The sequence below is a fragment of the Artemia sp. Qi Xiang Cuo genome, chromosome 6 (assembly GCF_049724085.1).
Source record: "Artemia sp. Qi Xiang Cuo chromosome 6, ASM4972408v1, whole genome shotgun sequence".
In the NCBI taxonomy this organism is placed as follows: domain Eukaryota; kingdom Metazoa; phylum Arthropoda; class Branchiopoda; order Anostraca; family Artemiidae; genus Artemia; species Artemia sp. Qi Xiang Cuo.
The window spans coordinates 62,782,498-62,807,940 of NC_142799.1; the positions used below are offsets into that span (position 1 = coordinate 62,782,498).

The following is a 25,443-nucleotide window of genomic DNA, read 5'->3' on the forward strand; positions in this document are numbered from 1 at the left end:
TTCTTTAAATCATTGAAATTATTTTCGCCTCAGGAAAAGCAATGATCCCGGATACCAGTGCAGGACGGGGATCACATATCTTCTCAAGTCTACACCGAAAATTAAACTGAATATTTGATATATAATGATACTGAAGCTCATGATGCTGAAAGATCATCAGTTCATGCTTTTATTTCATTGTAATTTTCATTTTATGTTCCATACTGAAATAAGTACAAAAGAAAATATTTGTAATACAATTCGTTTTCAGTAAAGCGCCATGACGCACTATGCTTTATACTATTACAGTTAGGAAGGGGCAGTAGCTGAACCCTTGTTTGTAGTGATCCTTGTGCGTTTTAAGCTTGATTTGCATATTCAATTTAAATTTTACTGGTTTTAAGCTTGATTTATTCATTTATAAACGGACCTGTTGTATGTTTGTTTGCTATAATTGTTTATTTAATTTCTGTTCGTTTTGGGTTAAATTTATTCTTTAATAGTAATTTCTAGTCATTTTCAGTTTGAATTATTATAGATTTTTATTTCTGCTAGTCTTAAGTTTAATATGGCCTTTACTTTACTCTAAAAAACTTCTTTTTCGGAAGTTCTTTTTTATTAATTGACATAAAACATGAACACTGAGGTCTCAAAACAAGAATATAGTATACAAAAAAAGAGTTCATAAAGTAAGGTAAAAAAATCCAAACATAAAATAATAAATAAGAAACACAATGAAAATTTATAATTTTGAGGAGACCAAAGGCTGAATTATATAGTTTGGAATGATTCTCGTATGATGCACTGTTTTTTAAAACCAATTCAGTTCATTTACCATGAACTGTTTCAAAAAGATCTATAAACGAACCATTTCCATAACCGAGGAAGAAAAAAAAGAAACATAAAAATAGGAAGAATACTTGATCGATTTAAATTGGATGAATTCAAGCCAACGCACTTTGAGGAAGGTATCACAGGAAATTGTTTGAAAAAGTAAAAAAAAAAAAAAAAACATGAAGAAACGTAAAAAAGTGTAAAATAAAGAATAGAATAAAAATAGGGACAGTATATTAAACATAAAAAATAAAAAATAGAACTAAAAAAAAAACGAAAATTTTGAAGAACAGACACCATAATTGAGAGATAACTGAAAAATTTTTGAAAACACTCGTTTAGAAAATAATTTTATGATGATTTTTCTCCGGAAAATCGTTGAAAAAATACATATAAATATAAAAAAAAAAAAAATTAGAAGTGTAAAAATATAAGGACAGAAGAACAAGCACCATAATGGAAAGATAACTGACAAATTTTAAGAGAACTTCCTTAAAACATTGTTTTATTAGGGGCCTTTTCAAAAAAATGGTTTAAAACTCACATAAAAAAGGTGAAACTAAAAAAAAGAAATAAGGAAGAACAGAAGAACAGTCCTTAACTACAGAAAAATTACGAGCTGTTTTTGAGAAAAGATAACTGACTGAAGACAATTCCCCTAAAAAATTGTTTTATTACGAAGCTATTGTTTATATTAGGGTATACTTCCCTAGACAGCATACAAATAAGATAGAACTAAAAAAACTCAAAAAAAGAGAAAAGGGAAGAACAGAAGAGTAGTCCCTACACTTGAAGCATAACTGATACATTTTAAGAAAACTTCCCTAGAAAATGGTTCTATAGGGAGTGCAAAAATTGATATTTACCAAATCCAATTGTGATTGTCACATTGACTAACCAGGTATTAACACTGCTATTATGAAATAGATCATCAGTGGCTATAATTATCACAGTTTTGCAACGGTTTTTGATTAAGCCAGTAAGAGCATTGATTTCTGAGTGCATTCCAGGCAGCAGGTCGTCTCTTGAGCAAATCTTAAAACAAAACACAATATAAATTAAAGAAGAAATGTAGATAAAGACAGGGCATAGACCCTGCAATTTTACCATCAGAATATTGTTTTCATTACTTTTTAGGTACTTAAGTGTTATAGCAACCACACTTTGTTCTTGATCTGTACTAAAACCGGTTTTCTGTGTCCACTCAGAGATAATCAGCTTAGCATGAGCGAGATATATGGTATCTATGCAGGTACATTTTAATTATATATCTAATATATAGAGGTGGTTAGACATTTATTATAATGGATTCTGAGCGGCCTACTTTCCATAATTCTCTGTTGCAGTTAAGTATTAAATTTGCCTCATATTTTGGTATGTTTCATTAGGATTAACCTAACTTTACTTCTTTGGTGTGGTCGCTATAACACGTAAGTACCACTTTTTATAAAAAGAACCATTTTTTGTGTTTCGGTGAATTTTCCCCATTATTGATGTATTTAAGCTTAAATTTGTCAAAATTAGTGAACCGAACAAGAGTTGTCTCAAGTTGGTGTAGTAGCTTAGAACAACATAGCCTAGAAGACAACGCAAATCCTTTCTTGATCGTAGCAATTTTCGGCCAACAAAGTCAATGAAGCATACATTCCGTGTTCGACTTCTCAACTTCAGAGTGGCCCCCCCCACGAAATTTCAAGATTTTATAGTTTTGGCACTCATTTCTTAAACTTCCGTTTATATGTTTTTTTTTCATTTTTAGTAATATGATAAGATAAAATCAACCAAAAAACAGTTTATATCGGGCGAATTAAATCTTGGGCAAAGATAAAATTTGAAGAAAAAGAACGTTTTATGAGTTTTGAAAGTATCATTCCGTTTTTTACTTTAGTTTTCAAAATATTGAGCTTTTTTTTTGGGGGGGGGGGATTGGCTTCCTGCACCTCCTCGCAATACTCATTTATTATACTTCCATTTATATATTTTTTTCTCGATTTTTAAATCATTATCCCATTTTTCACCTTAATTTTCAAAATATTTAGCTCTTAAGGGGGGGGGGGGAGCGTCTTCCTGCAGCTCCTTGCAATGCCAATGCTTTCAACAGAGTGGTTTCTTAGAAGCCAATTTTTATATTAATCTTAAAAGTAAATAGGTCGATGGATTAATCTTGACTTGACTTAAGGCTCCTGCCGCGTTGGGAGCGACGTAGAGAGCGTCGCAACTCTGCTTCTCCAGGCTGACCGGTCTGCTGCTATTAGTGAGGCCTCGTCGACAGCAATGTTAGCTATCTCAAGAAATTTGTTGAGGCTATTCTTCCACCTTGTCTGAGGTCTGCCCCTCGGGCGAGACCGGCCATGATCTTTAGCGTCAAAATCGTAGACTATTCGGGCTGGGGTTGTCGTCGGCATACGCAGGAGGTGTCAAAACCATCTGAGAGTACGGTGCGCTATTTGGACGGAGAATGGCACTTGGGATGTGAGTGCGAGCAACCTTGTGTTGGTTACAATATCATCCCATCGAAGTCCCTCGATCCGGCGGAGCTGTTTCGTCTGACAGACGTCTATCATGCTGAGGATTGTTGATTTGAGAGGCCAGGTTTCCGCTGCATAGAGGAGGACCGAGCTTACGGATGCATTATAAATTCGCATCGTCGTGCGCCTAGATATATGCGGCATTCTCCAGAGATTGTTGAGCCTTCCGACGATAGACGACGCTTTTGAAACTTGGCTGCACACCTCTTCCTCTATAGAGCCGTCATTAGACAGCACGGAGCCAAGATAAGTGAAGTTCTTTACAACTTCAACAGGAGCTCCGCAAACTGTTATATTATCACGGGGCGAGACTGGGCTTGGGCTCAATCGCCATTATCTTTGTCTTAAGCCAGTTTATTTTCAGCCCCACTTTTGCTGCCTCTTCCTACAGGACTTCCAGAGCGTCAGTCAAATGGTCGATCGAGTCAGCAGTGAGACCAAGATCATCTGCGAAGTCAGCGTCCGTCAGAACGCGATCTCCAAACTGCAGACCAAAGAGCAGGCGATTTGTTGTTCGTGTCATGACATAGTCTATCACGCAATTGAACAGTTCCGGGGCGGCAGCACACCCTTGTCGTACACCAGTTTTGATGCCGAATGTTGTGCTCCGTTTGCCGTTGACTTGGACGCAACCCACGGTCTCTTCGTAAAGATTTTCAAACAACTTGCAGTATTTGTCAGGTAGACCAGTTAATCAAAGTATCAGCCAGAGCGAGTTGCGATCCACCGAGTCAAACGCAGCCTTGAAGTCCACAAAGGCTACATATGCTTTCCTCCTGAATTCCTTCGTCTTCTCAATTAACTGGCTCATGGTAAAGATTTGTTCGACAGTGGATCTCCCGGGCATAAATCCCACCTGCTGGATTCTCCTCTTTTTTCTGAGGATACTCGTGCATCTATCCAGCAGGGTCATAGCAAAGAGTTTTCCAGGCACTGAAAGTAGCGTTATGCCTCTGTAGTTCGAACAGATGCTCTTGCTCCCCTTTCTCTTCCATAAGGGCAGGATTATACCAGCTCGACAGTCCTTCAGGATCCATTCTGTGCGCCAAACCACAGAAAACAGTATATGGAGCTAAAGTAGCATCACCGGTCGGGCATACTTCAGGAGCTCAGCAGATATTCCACATATGCCTGCCGCTTTGTTGTTCTTCAAACGTTTTAGTGCTGTGTATACTTCTGGTGACGTGAATGGAGTTTCTGTGTCACTTGTCAGGAGTTCCTGGTTGCTGACGGCTAGGCAGATGAGTTCCTGTTCAGTCTACGCTACGGCTTCGGCGATGAGAAGGCCCGAGAAGTGGTCTTTCCATCGACTGACCTGGGAAGCTTCGTCACTGAGCGGCTGGTCATCCACAGAGACAACAGATGCAACTGAGGGGGCTATGTCACCTGTTAGATCACGGAGATACTTATACAGACTGCCCACGTCACCTTTCTTGGCTGCACCCTCTAGCTCATGTGCCTTCCTTTCCACAAACAGCTTCCTGTCTCGCTGTATCAGTTTTTGCGGACACCATTAAGGCTTCTATACGTTGGCATGTCACCGAGTAACCTCGCCTTGCGTCTCCGCTCTATGACGTCAAGCGTATCCGACTGAATCCACCCTTTATTAGCTCGCTTTTCCGTCCAACATTTGCTGTTGCTGATTCCAGGACATTCTTTTTGAACGAGAGCCATGCGTTTTCACAACTTTCAAATGGCAGGAGTGTGTCGAAGCGGTTCGAGACATCAATGGCATATTTCGATCGTATCTTCTGATCGCAGAGGCGAGAGACATCGATCTTGACTGGTCTTGGTTCTGAGCGATGGGCTTTGAGCCTTAGTCGCATGTTAGCGACGACGAGGCGATGGTCAGTGCTGCCAATTTCAGCTGCCCTATACGTCCTGCAGTTACTAATCGAAGACCTCCATCTCTGTGACACGATGATGTAGTCGATCATTTTTTGGTATGGCCGTCGTTGCTGTACCATGTATATTTGTGAATGCCCTTCCTTGCAAACATGGTATTCGTAATCACAAGGTAGTGCATGCTGCAGAGTTGCAGAAGCCTTAGATCATTGTCATTTAGGGAATCCGGAGTAACTGGTCCAATGACTTGTCGCCATAAGTTGTGGTTGTCGCTCACAGTAGCATTAAGGTCACCCAGGAGAATGACAATATCGTGCCGGAATATCTTAGACAATTCATTCGTCAGGGCAGAGTAGAAAGTGTCCTTTCTCTCGGTGTCAGCTTCCTTTGTCGGGGCATAACAAACAAGTACCGTTATTTTTCCTTGCTCGTTACGGATCCGAGCATTGGCAATTCGATCTGAGGCGCGAGTTAATGACAATAGCCGCTTCTTGGATTTTTCATCAAGAGCTAGACCGACTTTGTTTCTTCTGATGGTTGTCTGGCCAAACCAGAAACGGTGGTACCCCTCACCTATGGTATCATTTCCGTTCCCGACTAGGTGGGTTTCTGTTATTCCAGCAATAGAGATGCGGAATCGCTTCAGTTCCATCGCTAGAAGCGTCTTAGCTCCGGGAAAATTTAATGTCAATACATTCCAGGTGGCAATTCGGAGGCCATCTTGGTCAAGAAGATTCAAACGCTGGTCTTTTCTCACTCCAGGGGCCAGCAAGGGTCGTCACGGGATAAAAGAAGGTTGGTCATCCGAGGCAGTTGCTAATCTATTCGTTGCAATGGGTCTCAGGTGGAGGGTTGCAAGCCCAACCGACCCTAGGCCTGGATTCTGATTAGAGCCAGGATTTACCTGGATACTGAGAATCCTGGGGTAGTCTCCACTCACCTCATGAGGTTGAGGCCACCCTGATCGGAGCGTTTAGTTAGGGGAAACTCCGTATCCAGAGGTACGTGGTCAGCAGACATGGTCTGTATCATTCCGGACGAGCTCCATTCACCTCCAAATCGTTGAAGCTTAAATGAGAGAATGGAAAAGATAATGATGGAAAGTGAGAAAAGAACATTTCGAACGTCTGTAACGCTTGACATTGGTAAATAAGCCATATTCAATAAAGTTATTCTACCGAATTCACACTAGAAAAAAATATATAAAAAGACAAGGAAAAACCAGCATGGTTACTACGTAATCACTACTCTCTATTTGACACTCAAGGGTATATTTGGAAGGGGTATGAGAATTTACACCTACTGCCAACAGAAAGTAAAGATACTCTTGTGAAATAAGTACACCAAGATTTTAGGAGACCGTTTGAGAAGTCTTTCAATAAGGACTCTAATGGTTGTCCCACGACTTTTCTTTCTTTGAATTTAGGAATATCCTATTAACTTTCATCATAAAGGTAACTTATAAAGCCACTTGCTTCTAAAGATTCATTACAAAATGTCCATGAGAAACACCTTTTGTCTGCGGTTTCGAAAAATCTCACCCTCCTCTAAATACGTTTCGGGCAGTGCCGTCGTTTGGGAGGGAGGATGCGCAAGGGGGGGGGGGTAGTTGGCACCCCCCCAAAAAAAATTTGTGGAAAATTATTACATAACCCATGCCCCTTGACTCTGCAGATGTGGATCCTTCTTGCGCTCCCCCCCCCAATAAAATTTTGGAATTTTGCCCCTGGTTTCGGGCATCTTAAGCTAGTGGACGTGTGAATGTTTTGCTAACATCGTCTTCCAAAGATTGCTCGCAGATTTTTTCCAGGACTTATTGTTTTTAGGAATAAAAAAAAATGATCTTTTAGGAAATAAAAATATATACTTTTTTAGGATTTTTTTTTTTTTTAGGAAATCCCCTATCGTCCTCATCACATCCTATAAGAAGCTATGGTAGGTGGAATATATCAAAAATAAGCTACTTACTTGCAAAGCATCATTTTCTAGTCGTTTTCGCAAATTCAGCGCAAATTCCGAATCAACAGGAGAGTTGTCTGCATAAAGAACAAAAGCATCATATGTGACCAATGGTAAACCAGCTTCATAAGCAGCTATGTCCTCTATAATATTATAAAAGAGTAGGAGAAAAAAGCGATAATAGTACAGAGAAAAAAGTAATGTCCAAATATTTCACTGCGTTTAGGTGTTAGGATAACATTGTTAACAATGTGACATCACAAACCAAGTGGACAATTTCTCGTAAAAATTTTTTTTTTCACAATGTTTATAAATTCTTTATTATTAAATATACTGGGCTATATTATGTTTATATATAGTGTAGTTTATACACCCATGGCTGCTCAAGACCGAGTGTCATGGAGGATAATGATGTCTGCTCTCTCGACGCTGGCACAAAGCCGGCAGGACAATTGAGTCAAGTAGGTCAATAGTAGGTTTCCGAACTATATGAGATATTAACAGAAACTTTTGTAAAACCAAGAGGTGCAAGTTTTATTTTTATTTTTAAGGAGTCTATCCATTTTATCTTCTTTTGCATTTGCAAATGTTGGCCAGTGGTGGATCCAAGGGGTGTTTTCAGAGGCATGTGCACCCCCTGCACAAAATCAAAAGATACACTAATTACAGGGGTGATTTGAGGGGAGATCAAACAATTATGAAGGGGCCCAAGTCATGTCACCACTCCGCCAGACATTATTTCTGTATCCACCCCTGATGCCGGCTTATCCGTGCTTTTATTCCGAGTTAAGATGTTTTCTTATACTATGCTAAGAATTGCGTCAGTTCCTTTGCACGATTTTGAAATACTCAGTCAAGATACATATGATTATGAAAGTGAGCATATTAGTAGCAACACTGTTTGAAAACAATGTCATATTCCCTTTTTTATTACTATAATTTCCTATCCAGTTTTTAGTGCAGACTTCGGAAAATTGGAGCCTCCCACCCAGACTCCATTCCCCCCTCTCGCTGATAGAAGGCTGAAATTATTTCTATTAAATACAAGTTGGCCCTGTCGTGATGAAACCGATATCCGTTTTATTTGTTTCGATGGTTTCAGATCGAAAGAGTTAAAAAATATGTTTTTTTTTTTACATTTTTGGAGAGAGAATCTATGCATTTAAAAATTGGTTCGAGTTTCAGATTTTTGATTTGGAGCTTCAGATAAAAAAAAAGTTATTCTATAAGACCATGTTAACACTGCCGATTATTTTCGGGGTTGCGTGTTAAGTCAACGTAGCTCCTGTTAACGTTAAGAAGAATGGTTAAAATCAACGGGACGCTAACTTCCAGAAATCACTTAAACCCTGTGGCAAGAGCTAAGCGTGGCAGAATTATGCCAAGCTTTAAGGGCACTGTGCCAAACGTTGTGAGGGCTGCGCACCGTGACGTAAAATTGTATAGCACACGTGGCGCTCTGAAAACTACATCAGATGATAGAAAGCGGGTGGCCCCTCGGTTAAAACTAAGGACCCGCCAAAGATTAATCGTTTCTCATCAAAACTGTTTTCTTGCAGCAACAGCACAGACTCTGAACAAAATGCTCAAAACATAGGTGCAGAAGCTTTTTTACAGTTAATGAAGGTTGGAATTCCCTGTTTTACGATTTCACATGCTATAAAAGATTCATGCACGACCAAAATGGTATTGACAAAGCAGTGACTCAATTACAAGACTGCAGGCGTGCTTCCGGAACCGTCCACAGCCCATTGCAAAAAAAATTGATCTTTCAGTATTGTACAAAAAACGCTAGATTTAAATCAAAAACGTTGATTTAGTGATTTTTTGTTTAGGCAATGCAAAAATCGCTAGAAATACTGATAAATCACTAGGGATGGCAACCCTGTATAGGCAACACCTGTACAAGTGATCAAAAACAGAAACTTTTAGGTTGTTTTTTTTAATTTTTTCCGTAATGTAGGGGACAAAATGTTTTCGATATCTGGAGGTAAATCAGCGAACGAGTGACGAGTGACAAGATAGGAACGGGCTCAGAAACAACCCAAGGCGGGCGGAATCTGGGCGGGGAGTGTTTTTGGGAAAACATTTTCTGTGCGAGGGTTCGTGAGTACTCTTTTTCAAAAACGGAGGCACAACATGACTCTCCTGCATTTTTGGGAGAAGAGAGTATAAAAAGTAATTTTCTTTGAAAATTACTCGCACAGATATTTTTTGGATGTCACCAAATCTGTCTGAATTTTCCCGGGAGATGCCACAATCAAGACTGCCACCCAGAGAAAAGAAATCGCTAGATTTTAGTGATTTTCTTCAATAAACTAGTGACTTATGAGCTGATTTAGTGATTTTTTGTTTAGCCAATATAAAAAATCACTAGAAATAAAGATAATTCACTAGAGGTGGCAACCCTGGTCAGGGTGCTAAACTGGATCAAGATGCGGGCGGAAAAACGAAGCATAAATCCTTAAATAATGGGAAGGGGGCGCCAAGTTTATTTAGGAGCTTAAAGAGAAATTAAAAAGAAGGACGCATAAATTTTAGGCGGATTAAGAAAAATGGGCGAGGATTTCAGTAATCAGCGACATACAGGATTTCCATCATGGTCAGCTCCTAAAGTACTACAATCGCCCAAATTTGCGTGCTGCACAGTGATTTTCTTTGCTATAGTAAACAAATTAGCTAACATAGTGCTAAAGTAGGTTTTTCGCGCTATCTTAGCAGCCCTAAGCACGTGCTACAGTGCTGCACATAATAAAACAGTGCTATAATCGCATTTTCGTGCTATAGGTGGCCGCCCTTTCCACATTCCAAAAAAGAGGCTAAAATTAGAGGGCGGCAAGAGCCATAAGTTATTGAGAAACTAATGCTTAAAGTTTAAAGCGGGGGACAAAGGGAGTGATAGGTGATAACTCCCACCCAGTGGGAACAAAGCAGGGGGACTGTAATGATTGTCTATATTGGTTCGAATAACGTAATAATTTTATCGTAAATATTTTAAAAGAACTATTTTCCAAGATCACTTACTGGACGTCACAGGCTGATATTCGCCCTTGGGATATTTTTTCTGATCTTCAAGTCTCCTCTGATAAGACTGTAAACATCTTTCTAAAATGGAACAAATTAATAATAAAACAGACACAACTTTTAAGCAAAAATTTAGGCCTTTGCCATTGACTATCTTTATTCTCGGTTTTGAGTGTCATTAAAAATAGACAACCATAATTAGAAAATACTAAAATTTCCAGATTTTTTTTAGTTAGTGTATTTATAACAACCACTTAAATTTTGCTTTTCTGATATACAGCTACTTTAAAATAATTATTCAATTGTATTTTTCTACATATATATATGATATATATATATTTGTTACTTTTAATATATATTGCTTTTAACTTTTTTAATATATATTTACAATTATAATATAATAGACAATTAAATTTTATTTTTCTAATATATAGCTACTTTTATACTTTTTTTAGTTATATTTTTTCTAATGTATTGACTACTTTTAATATAATTTACTGTTAGTTTTACACACAAGTTACTTTTATATTAATAATACAAGTTACTTTTTTAATATATATTTACTATTTTAATATAACAGTCAATTAAATTTACTTTTCCAATACATAGCTACTTTTATATTTTTTTAATTATATTTTTTCTAATATATTAGTTACTTTTAATATGAGTTACTGTTACTTTTACATTAATAATATAAGTTACTTTTTAAACATATATTTACTATTACAATGTAACACCCAATTAAATTTTACTTTTCTAATATGTAACTAATTTTCATCCCTATTTCGCTCCTTTTTAATACATTTCTTTCTAGTACACATAAAACAAAATGGCTAAATAAAGAATTTAATCTAAGCCTATTTATTTTTAAATTTAACGCAAATAATACTCTACCCTTTTGTGGAAAAGGAAGAAGGAGAATGCGGAACACAGTAGCAATAATTAACAGAGGTAAGGCCGTACCCAGGATTTTTTTTTGGGGAGGGGGGGAAGAACTTAAAAACCCATCAAAAGTTATAAAGAGTAAGAAAAATTTTGAAGGGGGAGAGGGTCAAACCCCCTAGCTCCCTCCCTAGATACAGCCTTGAATAGAGGTAATTTCTTCGTTTTTTGGCTGCCTTAGTTTGTTCTTAAGTTGAACATCTTATTTCAGCTAGATTTTGCTCGTTTAAAATTTTATGAAAAGTTCTTTAGTTTTTATACAAAGCCTTTGTCTTTTGAACCTAATCAAATATTTAGTGGTAACAAATTGTGGGCAACTCGGCCCAATAGCAACCAAAACTTAAAACAAGAGACTATGATAAAAGTTAATACATTAGAAGAATTAGCTTTACCTTTTGGTGCCAAATGTATACAAATAATTAAGTCGACTGTCACATATCAAAAGCAACGAGCCTGAGCAAGTTTGCCTGATTTTCAAAAAAGAGAGACCCCCCCCCAAAGTTTAAGCAGTCTTACTGAAAATAAAACTATTAGATTAAGCGTATCAGAGAACCTTCCTGTTGAGATTTCTAGCTCCTATCTATAAAAATGTGAAATTCTGCATTTTTTTTAATGCCAGGAGAAAGATCACGGATGCGTCTTAATCTATTTGTTTTTGATGAGGTTTGTTTCAGGGTTGACGGGAAAAACCAGTGGTCCTAGAAGATTGGGAGAGGGCTCATTCAAATACAGATATTAAAAATTACCATACCCTTTTCAAGTGAGCAAAGAGATTGTGCCTAAGGAGTGTTGCTTATTATTCATGTACGGTGAGCCAAAATCAAAACCTGAATTAATTAAAAAACGTTCAGAAATTAAATAGAAAAACAAGTTTTTTAACTGAAAGTAAGGAGCAACATTAAAAATTAAAACGAACAGAAATTATTCCGTATATGAAAGGGGCTGTCCTCTCCTCAACGCCTCGGTCTTTACGCTAAAGTTTTAATCTTTCTCACAACTCTATTTTTAAAAACAATAAAACACTTTAGCGTAAAGAGCGAGGCGTGGAGGGGATAGACCCTTTCATATACGGAATAATTTCTGTTCGTTTTAAGTTTTAATGTTGCTCCTTACTTTCAGTTAAAACAAAACTTTTTTTTATTTTAATAGGCAGCGCAATAGCGCTGCCTAAGAAAGAACGATGTGGACACGATGTATTGTTTATTTCTTGGTCTTAGACCCGGGCACTTCGTATCGAAGGAGTTGTCGTAGAAACTTCGAAAAGGGCTCATTCGATTGGAAACTGGAGTGGCTAGTGCCCTTTTTAATAGTCGAAAGTGATTGGGGGGTAACTAGCCCCCCCACGCCCATCATTCCCTCAAACACATCCAATCAAAATTTTGAGATAGCCATTTTGTTCAGCGTAGTTGATTTCCAGATAGAAAATATATTTTTGAGGAGGTCACTCCCCCATAACCCTCAGGGCAAGGGTTTAAAGTTATGCCCTGGGTGCATATAAGAACGATGTCGGCAAAATATATTCTTTGTTATTTTTTCCCTTTAGACCACGGTACTTTGTATCGAAGAAGTTGTCGTAGAAACTTCGAAAAGGGCTCATTCAATTGGAAATTGGAGTGCCATGTGCCCTTTTTAATAGTTGAAAGTGATTGGAAGGCAACTAACACCCCTTCCACGCCCACTATTTCCCCAAAAACATCCAATCCAAATTTTGAGATAGCCATTTTTTCCACGCAGTGTAAAGTTCAGGAAATTATACTTTTGATTAGAACACTCCCCTCAAAGTCTTCAGGGCAAGGTTTATAAGTTATGCCTTGAGGGCATATAAGTTTTTATTGAAATCTTTGTCGTTGAAACTTGAAGAAGGGCTCATTTGATTGGAAATCCAAAGGGCTAGTGCCCTTTTTAATAGTGTCGAAAGTGATTTGAGGACAACTAACCCCCCTCTCTCGCCCGCCTTTTGCCCAAACACATTCAATCCAAAATTTTTTGATACCCATTTATTCAACGTAGTTGAAAGTTTTGGAAATTAGGTATTTAAGGATGACAAAACCTCCACCCCCACAGCCGTCAGGGCAACGGTCGTAAGTTATGCCCTAGGGGTATATAAGGTTTTTTATAGAAAGCGATGCTGTAGAAACTTCAAAAAGGGCTCATTCGATTGGAAATTGAAAGGGCTAGTGCCTTTTAATAGCCGAAAGTGATTGAAGGGCAGCTAACCCCCCTCTCACGCCCACCATTTCCCCAAACATATCCAATCAAGATTTTGAGATATCCATTTTGTTCAACGTAGTCGAAAGTTCTGGAAATTAGTCTTTTAGGATGATAACCCCATCAGAGCCCTCAGTGCAAGGGTTGTAAGTTATGCCCTGGGAGCATATAAGGTTTTTATTGAAAGCGTTGTCGTAGAAACTTCAAAAGGGCTCAATTGATTGGAAATTGAAAGGGCTAGTACCTTTTTAATAGTTGAAAGTGATGGGAGAGCGACTAACGCCCCTCTCACTCCCACCATTATCCCAGACACATCCAATCAAAATTTTGAGATAGCCATATTGTTTAACGTAGTTGAAAGTTCTTGAAATTAGGTCTTAGAGGATGACAACCACCCTCACCGCCCTTAGGGTAAAGGTTGTAATTTATGCCCCGGGTGCATAAATTACATAGCCTCGTTCTGACTACATAGCCTCGGATCCGGACCCCCTTTTAAGATCTCGACCATCGCGCGTCAACGGACATAATGACGACGTCAGAAAGACTGACAGACTAAACCTTCTAGACCAAAGGGGGCTTCGAATAGCCACCTGGAATGTTTTGACCCTGAATGCACCTGCATCAAAGAACCTACTTTCTCAAGAACTTCGTAAGAATAAAGTGGCAATTGCAGGTCTCACAGAAACCCGTCTTACTGGAAGTGGAGAAGAGCGAATAGGCGATAATCACTCGTTAGTCTGGTCTGGAGGGAGCATGAGAAGAAATGGTGTTGGTCTCGCGCTAAACGGCCCTGCAAGAAAGGCCTTACTCTTGCACGAAGCTGTATCGGACAGAATAATGAAGGCCCGCTTTGGGCACAAGCATGGCAAAATGACAATTTTCGTATGCTATGCCCGACCAACGATTCCAACGACGTAACCAAGGAAGAGTTCTACTCTACTCTGTCTAGATGTCTGTTAACATTGTCCCTCCACGATGTCACTGTTCTTCTCGGGGACTTCGATATTGCAGTGTGAGATGATATTGGTGTTTGGCGTGGCACAATTGGACCTGTATCCCCCCACCCACTGAACGATAACGGCCTTCTCCTACTCGAACTGTGCCGATCCCATGAACTTGTGATCGCAAACACCTACTTTCAACGTAAGACTATCCACCAGTACACGTGGTATAGTAACGACGGTCTCACAAAGAAGATGATTGACTACGTCATTATTTCTAAACGCTGGAGATCATCGCTGAAGAACTGCAGAACTTACAGATCAGCAGAGCTTGGAAATGCAGATCACAGGCTTGTGTGTGCTGATGTCCAGCTTCACCTCCATGCACAGCGATGGGAAAGAAAACCAGTAGTAGTGGATACTGGGAAACTAAAGGAACCAGATATTCGCCAGAAGTATATTGTTGAGATATAAAATTGCTTTGAGCTCTTTGGCACGGTCAACAGCAGCAAATACGCTTGGAAGTATTTTAAATCGTAGACCAACAAAGTTACACTGCTGGTGCTTGGCAAGCGAAGTTTCCTGAAGAAATTGTGGCTAACTGAAAAAACACTGCAGGTCATAGGGCAAAAGCGGAGGGCAAGACTTCGTGGGGACATGACCACCTATCAAAGGCTCAATGGAGTGCGGAACAGACTTATTCACCGAAACTGAACTCAGTTTGTTGCAAGGAAAGCCGATGAAATCGAACTAGCAGTAAAAAAGAAAGACATGGGTAGCCTGTTTAAGCACCTCCGTGATCTAACAGAAAATAAAACACCAGCATTGGGACCCGTCCTATCCAGGAATGGGATACTTCTTTCTGATGAGGGTTCCTGCCTTGAGCAGTAGAACGACCACTTCTGCACGCTCCTGAACAACACTAGCCCGTCTATGCCTCCTACTGATAGTCCCAGCCAACCTGGCCGACCATAATCCGAAGCAAATGCTCCTCCAGACGAGTCTTGTAGCCCCTCAGAAATTGGAAATGCAGTAAAAAGGCAAAAGAACAATAAAGCTGTCGGTATCTGTGGCCTGAGTTCGGAGCTGCAAAAATATGCAGGTCCTATTATGCTCCTGTTTCTCCACACCCTGTTCTCTATAATCTGGGAAACCGAAATAATTCCCGAAGATTGGCGGAAGGGTGTCATTATCCCTTTGTGGAAGAGGAAAGGCTCTAGAAGCGACTGCTCGAACTACCGTGGAATAACCCTACTGTCTGTCCCGGGAAAACTTTTCTCAATGGTCCTGCTAGATCGATGTCGAAATATCATTCGTAAAATCCGGTGACCGGAGCAAGCTGGTTTCATGTCGGACCGTTCAACAATCGAGCAGATTTTTACGATCTGACAAATCATAGAAAAAGCCACGGAGTACCGACAAAAAGATTTTTTTACCTTCGTCGACTTCCGTGCTGCGTTCGACTCAGTGGACCGAGAAGCTCTTTGGCGGATTCTAGAATCGACAGGCCTCCCTGAGAAATACTGCAGACTATTCAAAGCTCTACACCATGGGACGGAGAGCTGTGTTCAAGTGAACGGCCGGCGCAGCCCGTTCTTCCAAATCACGACAGGAGCGCGCCAAGGATGTGCAGTGGCCCCAGAGCTCTTCTATGTCATCATAGACTACGTTATGACTAGAACTACTTCACGTCTCAGCTTTGGACTCAAGTTTGGAGATCGTGTCATTACAGATGCTGATTTTGCCGATGACTTGGCCATTCTGGCGGACTCCATGGAGCAGTTGCTGGAAGCGCTTCGAATCCTACGAGAAGTGGCTGCAAAAGTAGGACTGCAGATAAACTGGATTAAAACGAAAATTATGGCCATAGACCCATTCTCCCCTGCTGCCAATCCTTCAGTTGGCCTGGATAGCACCACTAGTATCGAAATTGTCCAAAGGTTCACCTACCTGGGCTCCAAAATTTCTTTAGATGGCTCGCTTCTTTCTTAAGTACAAGCGAGAATATACAAAGCGTCTTCTGCCATGGGCAGACTGAACCGTCACCTCTGGCGAAAACCAAACGTCAGTCGCACAGCGAAGCTGCGGATTTTCAACGCCCTCGTCGGCTCTGCGATGCTCTATGGAGCTGAAACGTGGCACGCTTCAGCCGCAACCCTCAAGGCAATTGATGTCTTTCAGTCGAAGAGCCTGAGGAGGATCGAAGGTCTACGGTGGTTCGACTTCGTCAGCACTGAGAAGCTGCTGCAGCTCACCAAGCAGTCTCGGTTTTTGACCCAAGCATCCGAGTGAAAACTACGATGGTTCGGACACCTACTTCGAATGCTTCCACACATATCTGCGAAAACAATCCATGACTTCGACCCTGTCAAAGCCGGTTGGAAGTGACCTCGCGGCCGACCACGAAACGGTGGTCTGACAGCCTGTCCGAGCTCCTGACGATGGCAAATATCAGGTTGAGCGATGTGCAAACGCTTGCCATGGACCGAAGTTTATGGACGAGGCAGACGTCATTCTCTACGCCGAGCAGCGCCCGGCAGGAGACATAAGTCAAAGTAAGTCAAGTCAAGTGCATATAAGGTGTTTATAGAAAGCTTTTTCGTAGAAACTCAAAAAGGGCTCATTCGATTGGAAATCGAAAGGCCTTGTGATCTTTTTAATAGTCGAAAGTTATTGGAAGGCTTGACATTTTTATAGTAAAGATCGATTTGGGTATAATGTATTATTTTTTTGTTGTTGTTGTTGTTTAGACCAGAGCTCTTCGTATCGAAGGAGTTGTCGTAGGAACATCTAAAAGGGCTCATTCAATTGAAAATAGAAAGGAGCGATGCCCTTTTCAATAGTCGAAAGTGACTGGAGGGAAACTAATCCCCCTCCCACGCCCCCCCTCCCAGTTGCCTTTATTTTTAAAAACTAAATGTTGCCTTAAGATTAAATCAAAATGCACTACGTTAATTCTAATTCCCAATAAGGCATATCAGCAGTATCCCAAGAACGACGGAGGGTATTATGTTCAAACTTTCGGGGATACTTCTGCTCTTAAAATTTAACCAAATCAAAATAGCGCAAGTGTATCCAAGCTATCAAAGAAAGTAAACATATTTTTTTGCGAATGGTATCAAGTTTTCCATTTCAGGTCAACTAGAGGAGGTATGAAACATAATTAAATACTACTGTTTGTGTCCAGATTTTTAAAAGGATGTATGTTGTTAAAAATTGCTGAAAATTTTTCTCCAGCATACAAATTGCAGGCCAAACTACAAATTCTTAAAAAAACGAAAAGATTTAAAGTATTATTTTCTTTTCCCATGGAAAGACTATGTCAATATAAAACGAACAGAAATTAATTTAAAAAACTTTTTCATAAAATAAGCTTTCAAAGAAAAGTAAAGAACTCCATCAAACAAAAAATAAGTAAAAATAAAATCAAATAATCTACCAAGCGTGAAACTACCACAAATCAGCATCGATGAATAAATGAAACCCAAAACGAGCAGAAATTAACATAAATTGGGCTCAAACCCCCTATGCCTTCCCAAGGCCAGAACAAAATTTGCACTTTACTGAAAAAAATATAATTTTTTTTACTTTTATAACTTTAATCAATCAAATAATATTAAGATTTTGATTTCTAAATATCAGTAAATGTATATTAAACTGACAATGCAGATTCATTTGTATTTTTTCAGTAAAGTGCAAATTTTGTTCTGGCCTTGGGAAGGCATAGGGGTTTTGAGCCCAATTTATGTTAATTTCTGCTCGTTTTGAGTTTGACTCGGTTATTTATTGTAATTTCTGTTCGTTTTGGGTTTCATTTATTCATCGATGCTGATTAATGGTAGTTTCACGCTTGGTAGATTATCTGATTTTATTTTTACTTATTTTTGTTTAATGGAGTTCTTTACTTTTATTTGAAAAACTTATTTTGTGAAAAAGTTTTTTTTAAAAATTAATTACACAAAGAGGTCCAAGTTGCAATCTATTGATATTTGTAAGATAGCCGATTGACTTAGAAGTGTCAGAAAATTATGCATTGAGATTCTTAGTTGTAGAGAAAGCAATGCTAAAAGGTGGCTCATTTGCTCGTGAAAAGTCGCGAGGCCCATACAAGATAATTATACAAATTTATCTTAATGCTTAATTTAATTAGGTTCATCCAGTTGATTTTTCCAGAAATTATGTTTAGTAATGTATAATCGCTTAACAGCTATTATCAAGAAGGGGCATTGGGTCATTGTGTAGGTGGGGGTCAGACGCCTAAAAGAGCACATTGTGATCTCCAAATTGTCAAACACTACAAGAACATTCCGATAAATATAGAAAGGTATATACATGATCAATATTATATCGAATTCATATTCGATACATAATTACACAAGGTATAAATATATTTTGTTTCACTATTAAAACAAAGATAATGAACCTAGTGAACGTAAAGAGCAACTTCAAAGCTTAACTTGTTCAACTCAATTTTTATCTATTTACCGTTTATAAGTTAATGTTTAAGTAGCACTTGTATCCCCCCCTCCCCGCTTGATAATACATCTTATCGTATATATCTTATCTTAAAGCTTATTAGAATTAAACTAAATAGATGAAACATATTAGATTAGAATTCAGGATTATTCTAAAAATTTCCAGCCTCCTTTGTATTCAGGGCAATTTCTGTTCATCCCACCGGAAGAAAAACAATACAAATGAACTAAAACAATAGGACTATTGAAAGGACTATTAAAGACCTATTAGAAGAGAAGCAAATAAAACAGCATTTATGCTGCAAGTAAACAGACGAAAAGCACGTTTTTCCGGTTTACCCAAATGAAACTTTAATTTTCACTTCGTAGAAATGAACTTAGAATTCATCATTTGGGAAAATTATAATTATTACAATGCAGGAAATTACATAGATAAACAAGACAGAGTGTAAATTATGATAACAGTAATTCATCGCTGTCAAGAGACAAACTTGATTCAATGATTCGACAACAATTACGTATAGTGACACGTACATCTTCAGTCTTTTAATACAAGGTGTTCCAGAACTCAATTACCATTACTGATCAGCTGCTATTTTCTTCGGTCTAGAATTGAATAGTCTAGAAGTCTAGAATTTTAGACTATCTCTAGACTAATAGTCAGTTTAGAATGACAATCTAGTTAACCCAATAAGTGCTTATAATAGATCACATACGTTAAATTGCACCTCTGTTCTAAAATTGTAGCAACACCAATTATTTATAATTTTGTACTATCTGTTGTTCTTGAACAAAAATAATAACAAATAATTAGTCACCATTAATGATAGTTAATTTGAAACACACTCACGAGCATCATTTCTCCTCAGCAAAGGTACGTATGAGGGAGGGGACCTGGGCAGAAATAACAGTAGCCCAATATTTGGGTGGGAGCACTTAGTTTTTGAAGACTAGTTGAGGCTTTTTACCGACTGATTTGGCTGATTTTAGCACTTTTTTTTTACAAACTGAAACTGGACGTTTGATCTTGTCATTTGTTTCTATTAGCTCATTTTAGAACTTTTTTTATAACCTCATTTATCTAATACAAAAAATTGGTAAGTGAAATAGTGATACTTCCCGTAATTTTTTACCAACTGGCTGAAAAACATCGGGAGTGTCCCCCTCCTCCCATAAGTGATGCCCCTGGCTCTGGGTTTGCCCCCTTAAGTTTTACAGTTTTTTCTAAACAGCGCATTTCTTATCTGCTATTTTGGCTAATCTGGGCTCAAAAGAAAAATTACTGGGTATATACCCTATTAAAATAACCAAACATTCTTTTTTATTACTGGCTCTCTTCAAGAAATTTATTCCTATGCACGTGTCTGTGACTGTGGTCTTTTTTTTGAAATCAAACTGCTTTCTAAGAATGAATCTGTTCATTTAGTTTTGTTTGCTTTCATACACTGAGGCAGAAAATGCCAAGAATTTCGGTTCAAATTTGGAAGACAAAATGTAAATAGACACTTACAATTACCGATCGACAACATTTGCTGTAGGCTATTCTAATAAGCTTTCAGTAAAGTAAAAGTTTTTTCCTTAAACTACTGTTTATCGCATATCTAGAAATCAATATAAAGAATAAATTCAAGTTAAAAAAAAAACTTTTTTTTCAAAACACCGCACTGAGAAACAATTCCAGCTACTGGGAAAAATTGAAATTTCTAAGAAAAACTGAATTTAATTTTCTTTGTTTTCATATGCTGAGACTGAAAATGGCAAGATTCTCGGTTCAAAATTTTGGAAAGCTATTTTAATAAGCTTTCAGTAAAGTAAAAGATTTCTAAAACTACCGTTCATTGGAGATTTATAAATCAATAGGAAGAATAAATTCAAGTCAATTTTTTTTCAAAACGCTGCACTGAACAATAATTTCAGCTAGTCAAAAAAATTGAAATTTCTAAGATAAACTGAAAGCGTGAAGAGGTCATAATCTATTTTATAACCGTTTGATATCGCTTTTCTATGACATAATCACCCCAAAATTTAATGTTTAATCTTAAACATTTCAAATTTCTGAATAACACTAATTTTTTTTATTTTCAGTACATTTGGAGACACAGATATTAAAAAAGTTTTAGAGATATTTTATAATACTCTTCTTAGTTTGGCAAATTTCATAGGATAGGAAAGCAGAACTTTTCATGCTTCATTCCAAAGATCTCTCTCCATTTTCAACAACCAATAGCCATGACAATTGGTTGTTAGTGCTAAGCTAAATAAAGTCACAAAAGAGGCAAGAATGCTTCATCTTTAAAACATTTTCAGATGGAATCCCCCCGTTAGGGAGTCTTATAAAAAGACTCCCATATTTTAGGACACGAATTAATTTATTTAAAATGACAAAGAGTAACTTAACAGCCTTAAATAAATGCAATTTTTGAATGAGGGGTATAATCAATTCCTTGTTTTCGGGGGGGGGGATAACAACATGTATAAAATATTTCAGCTCAAGTGTTTAAAATTTGTCTTGGCAGTGAATTGGAGTCCTTCGGGAAAAAAAAACACAAAAGACCTATCCTGTCTTCACGTAAAAACGAATGGACTCCGATGGGTTACTATTTTAATAAGGCATATACCCAGTTATTCTTCTTTGGAAGCCCAGATGAAACGAGTAGATGAGGCTTTATCACACGCATATTTCAATATTGTTTATCTCTCGTAGGTTATTAGTTCCTTTACACGGTTTCCAAACCCATTGAGATAGACAACCGTTTTTTTTATTTATCTGGAAGGGAGGGGGGAGCCGATAGGATGGCTCCCGAAAAATGAAATATGAATGTCAAATCGATGCTTCCAAGAAAAGAAATCCAATGAAAAATGATAGCCAAACAACTAAACGTGGATTCTAGCGTAATCGAACATACTGTAGTGGTTCCCAACCCATTTGAGCTAAGACCCACCTAGGCATCTTTAAAATCCTGATGCCCCTTGGTGAGATTTAAATTTTGTTATTGAAAAGTTTACGTGTATTCAGCTGAAGGAAGCTTAAAAGGTCATTTGGTATTTTTGGGGGGTCGTCCTCTAAGCTTATTTTATCCCAATGAAAAATATTGCCTGAATATACAATTGCACCTTTTATACAATGTATTTTTTGCTCTTTAAATGCATTTGAGTGACGTCATTCATATGAAAAATGTCTTTTTGAAAGTTAAGGCTCTAAAGCACAATCAGCTTAAGGGTGCACGTCCTTCCCCTGACCCACCAAAATATTAACATGCCCCACGGGTGGGGCCTGTGCGTCACATTGGGAATCGAGGCTCCAAAATAAAACAATAAGGTATATATTCAGTTCTAGTCTTGCAATTGAACTTCCATTGAGGAAAAGATTTGTTCAACATAGAAGTCCGACAAGAAATTGATACGAATGGGTTTTTTGATGCAGTTTTATTGTGTGTTTCCCCAGTTTAAACACAAATGCAAAACTTCCGATTTACTAGGAACATTCATGACTATGCGTTAATTAAATAATATTCAGCGGCAAACCACATCCAACAAAGATAATTTGTCATCGAAAACTAGTGTCACATCTATGCACGAATAATTAAACATACCAACTTTCATATCCTTTAGTTTTTCAATTATTAATCAGTGCAACACACTACTATGCACCGTTTTGTTTTTAAATTTTATAACGCCTATCAAAATTCAGCGTTTTTTAAAATATAAATTTAAAGGGAACGTGCACCCAGACTGTGGCTCTGGGGTATGTGCCCTAAGATTACGGCTACCTTTTCTTAACGACTAAAGGTTCCAAATGTGGCAAATGTCCACTGACACGGTCTTGGTTGCTATACTTTATAAGTCTAACTTATAAAGAGGAGATCGCCAGGCATAGTAACACAAAATCGCCTAATTTCAAGCGATAACCCCTATTATTTCAACTATTTTCCCATTTTTTTACAATTCCTTTTTTTGAATTTTTAAGGAACTTCCCCCCCTGTAATTCTAGAACCCCTGAAATATATTCCAGTGTACATCCCAGCTACCTTGACACATTTACAATAAAATCGCTAAAAAAGAATTTCTACAGACTGTATTTTGATTTTGGTACTTGTCTGTTAAATGAAACACACTTAAGAATTACGCTGCGTAGGATCTGACAGAAACCGGTTTGCCTCTCTGTTCGGTCACGATTTGCTTATTTTGAGTGAGAAAAACTACGATGTATGTATATTTTAATTAAATATTGAATATTTTAGAGGTAGTTAGGGGTTAGGTTAAGTTATGAATTTAATATAATGCGTCCTGCATTCCATAATCCTTTGTCGTAGTTTCCAAAATTTTGTTTCTATAGTATTATATTATAATCATATTTAGGTATATTTCATTATAATTCACCTAACTTCACTTCTTTGGTGTGTTTCGTTTAACAGACAAGTAGCTTGATTTTTAAAAGTCCATTCGTACATGAAAAACTATAGGCCTAAACGAAAGTAAATTCATGCATAATGAGAAATTCCCTGAAAACGGCGCAAAATAAGGTTTCCTTAGTCTAGACAACCACCTAAAGAATTTTTGAGTTTTCAAGCCTCCCTCCCTCTTTGACAAAACTGAAGCGCCATCCCTGTGTCTAGTTTGATGCGAAAAAGGGGATCATCTAACATTAGCAAATATAGAAGCTAATAAAGGAGTAGGCACGAATAATAAAAAAATAATCTAACTCTTAGAATTATTAAGTAACCGATCGAAAAATTAAAGAAACTGAAAATGTAAGAGAATAAGTCTGTCAGTATGAAAACATTAATCTAAGGTAAAATTCTACTTTAGCTACTTTTGGCTATCTTGGAAAGCGGTTAGGGTTAGGAAAATATGGCTCAAAATTCTACTCAAATAACATGAATTGCATTTTCAGAACTAAAGTCAGAGAAAAAGAAACTGATAACTGAAAATTTAGGTAAAATGTTGTTTTGTCAAAATTTCAATAGACCTGTCATGTAGGCAAAATTCAGGACCCTCTAGAGGGAGAAGGAGTGGAGGTAGGTATTTCAAAATACCTTCTCGGGACATACTTTAGCTTGTAGACCCGTCCCCGTAAGTTTCATTTTCCTAACGTAATGCCTTTCCAAGATAGCCAAAAGTAGAATTTTACTTAATCTAATAATAGCACATTAAATAATCATAATGGATAAATCTACCGCGTATATTCTGCCAAGACTTATTCCTAATACATACTTATCGCTAATTTCACCATTTTCACCTTCACGGCGTATCTACCGAAAAAGAATAAGCAACTGTCAAGAATCGAAAACAAAATGCCAGCACGCGAAGCTCCTAATTAAGAGGGGAAAACCCAGGATTTGCGTAAAGATAAGCTATTTGAAATTGGAATTTCCCGGCAAGTTTTTCAGTAGTTCACTAAAATAAAAAAGGCTATTGCAACTAAATTGCTTGTAAAGGACAGAGCTGTTATGCTTTCTGATCGAAGACAAATAACACTTGACTAAACAAAGCGGTGGAACTATTTTGAAAACTGTATACACCAAGTCCAACGCATCACGCGTGGTAGAAGTGCACCGCCTGTGGCGTAAAGTATACCAAGGAGTGTGCAGTATGGCGGACGTATGCCACGTTCGCAGAAGAAGTGGCGCTAAGATAAGTCACTACTTGTCGGACACTGAGCCCCCCCCCTCGGACTAAATACAAAGCTTAATTGAATTACTGTCATACTTCTTGTAATGTAAGCATACAAGCAAGGCTGAATCCACGAGGGGGTATCATCTAAATTTTGTCCAACTATTAAAAACGTAACAAAAATGCATATAAACAAGTTTTGACTCATTTCTTAAAGTGTTTTGTAAGTCTACCCCACCTCGACCAAGAATCCACGCTACATAGTATCACGAGTGAATGCAGGAGCACAAAAAGAATAAAGCAACAAAGTAGTAATCCAACCACAATATTTCGTATTGGTGGGTACATAGAGAAGGGATTAGAAAGAAGGAAAAGTTTTTACAATTAATTATTATTAATTATATGGAATTACACTTATTTTCTCGGTAAATTACCATAAGGTATTTTTTTGCTAAGTATCATCTTAATGTGTGTTTTGTAACTTGTTCTGCTGTGATTTCTTTATTTTTCATAAATTTTTGTGTATATGGCTCTTGTGCTTGTACACAAGAGCTCTTGTGCTCTTGTGTACATTTATATGTGTTTTTGTCTCCCTCACTTCCTCTGCTTATGTGTCTGGGCGGGTGTATGCCTATCTCAATGCCTGTCTCTGTCGGTTTGTATGCCTGAATCCATATATTTATATGTGTTTTTGTATGCCTGCGGTATTCAAGAAAGAATTTGCTACTTACTTACAATTTTTTCATAATTTCTTGAATGGAATTTCTCCATTGTGTATCAAGAAAGTGTATCAAGAAGTGGTGAGTTCATTGTGTATCAACAAGTGGTGAGTTCAAGAAAGAAATTGTTACTTACAATTTCTTCATAATTTGATGAAATGAACGGAGCTATTCTAAAGAAAAAAGACGGGTTAAGCTTAAAGATATTTATTGTTTAAACACATTAATAGATTTTTTTAGAGAAAATAGACATTTACATAAAAATAGTACTTAAAGTTCACCGTGTCTCATGCATTTATCGCGATCAGGTATGTCCTTAGGTATCCACTGCGCGAAGAACCTAACCTCATCTTCAGGACGGTGATAAGCCCATTAA

The 25,443-nt window shown here is 37.8% G+C and overlaps 1 protein-coding gene across 1 annotated transcript in view; it reads right to left on the reverse strand.

Annotated features, from left to right (window-relative positions):
* LOC148951488 (uncharacterized) overlaps window positions 1-24,011 on the reverse strand; it is a 35,468-nt gene extending 11,457 nt beyond the window's left edge. Inside the window, exons 1-4 of the mRNA XM_089090910.1 lie at window positions 23,950-24,011; window positions 10,170-10,250; window positions 7,155-7,288; window positions 1,680-1,848 (exon numbers count right to left, since the gene is read on the reverse strand). Of these exons, the coding sequence (XP_088947036.1) occupies window positions 1,680-1,848; window positions 7,155-7,288; window positions 10,170-10,250; window positions 23,950-23,968 (403 nt within the window). The 5' untranslated portion in view covers window positions 23,969-24,011. The remainder of the gene's footprint in view (window positions 1-1,679; window positions 1,849-7,154; window positions 7,289-10,169; window positions 10,251-23,949) is intronic.
* Between the last annotated feature and the right edge of the window lie 1,432 nt (window positions 24,012-25,443).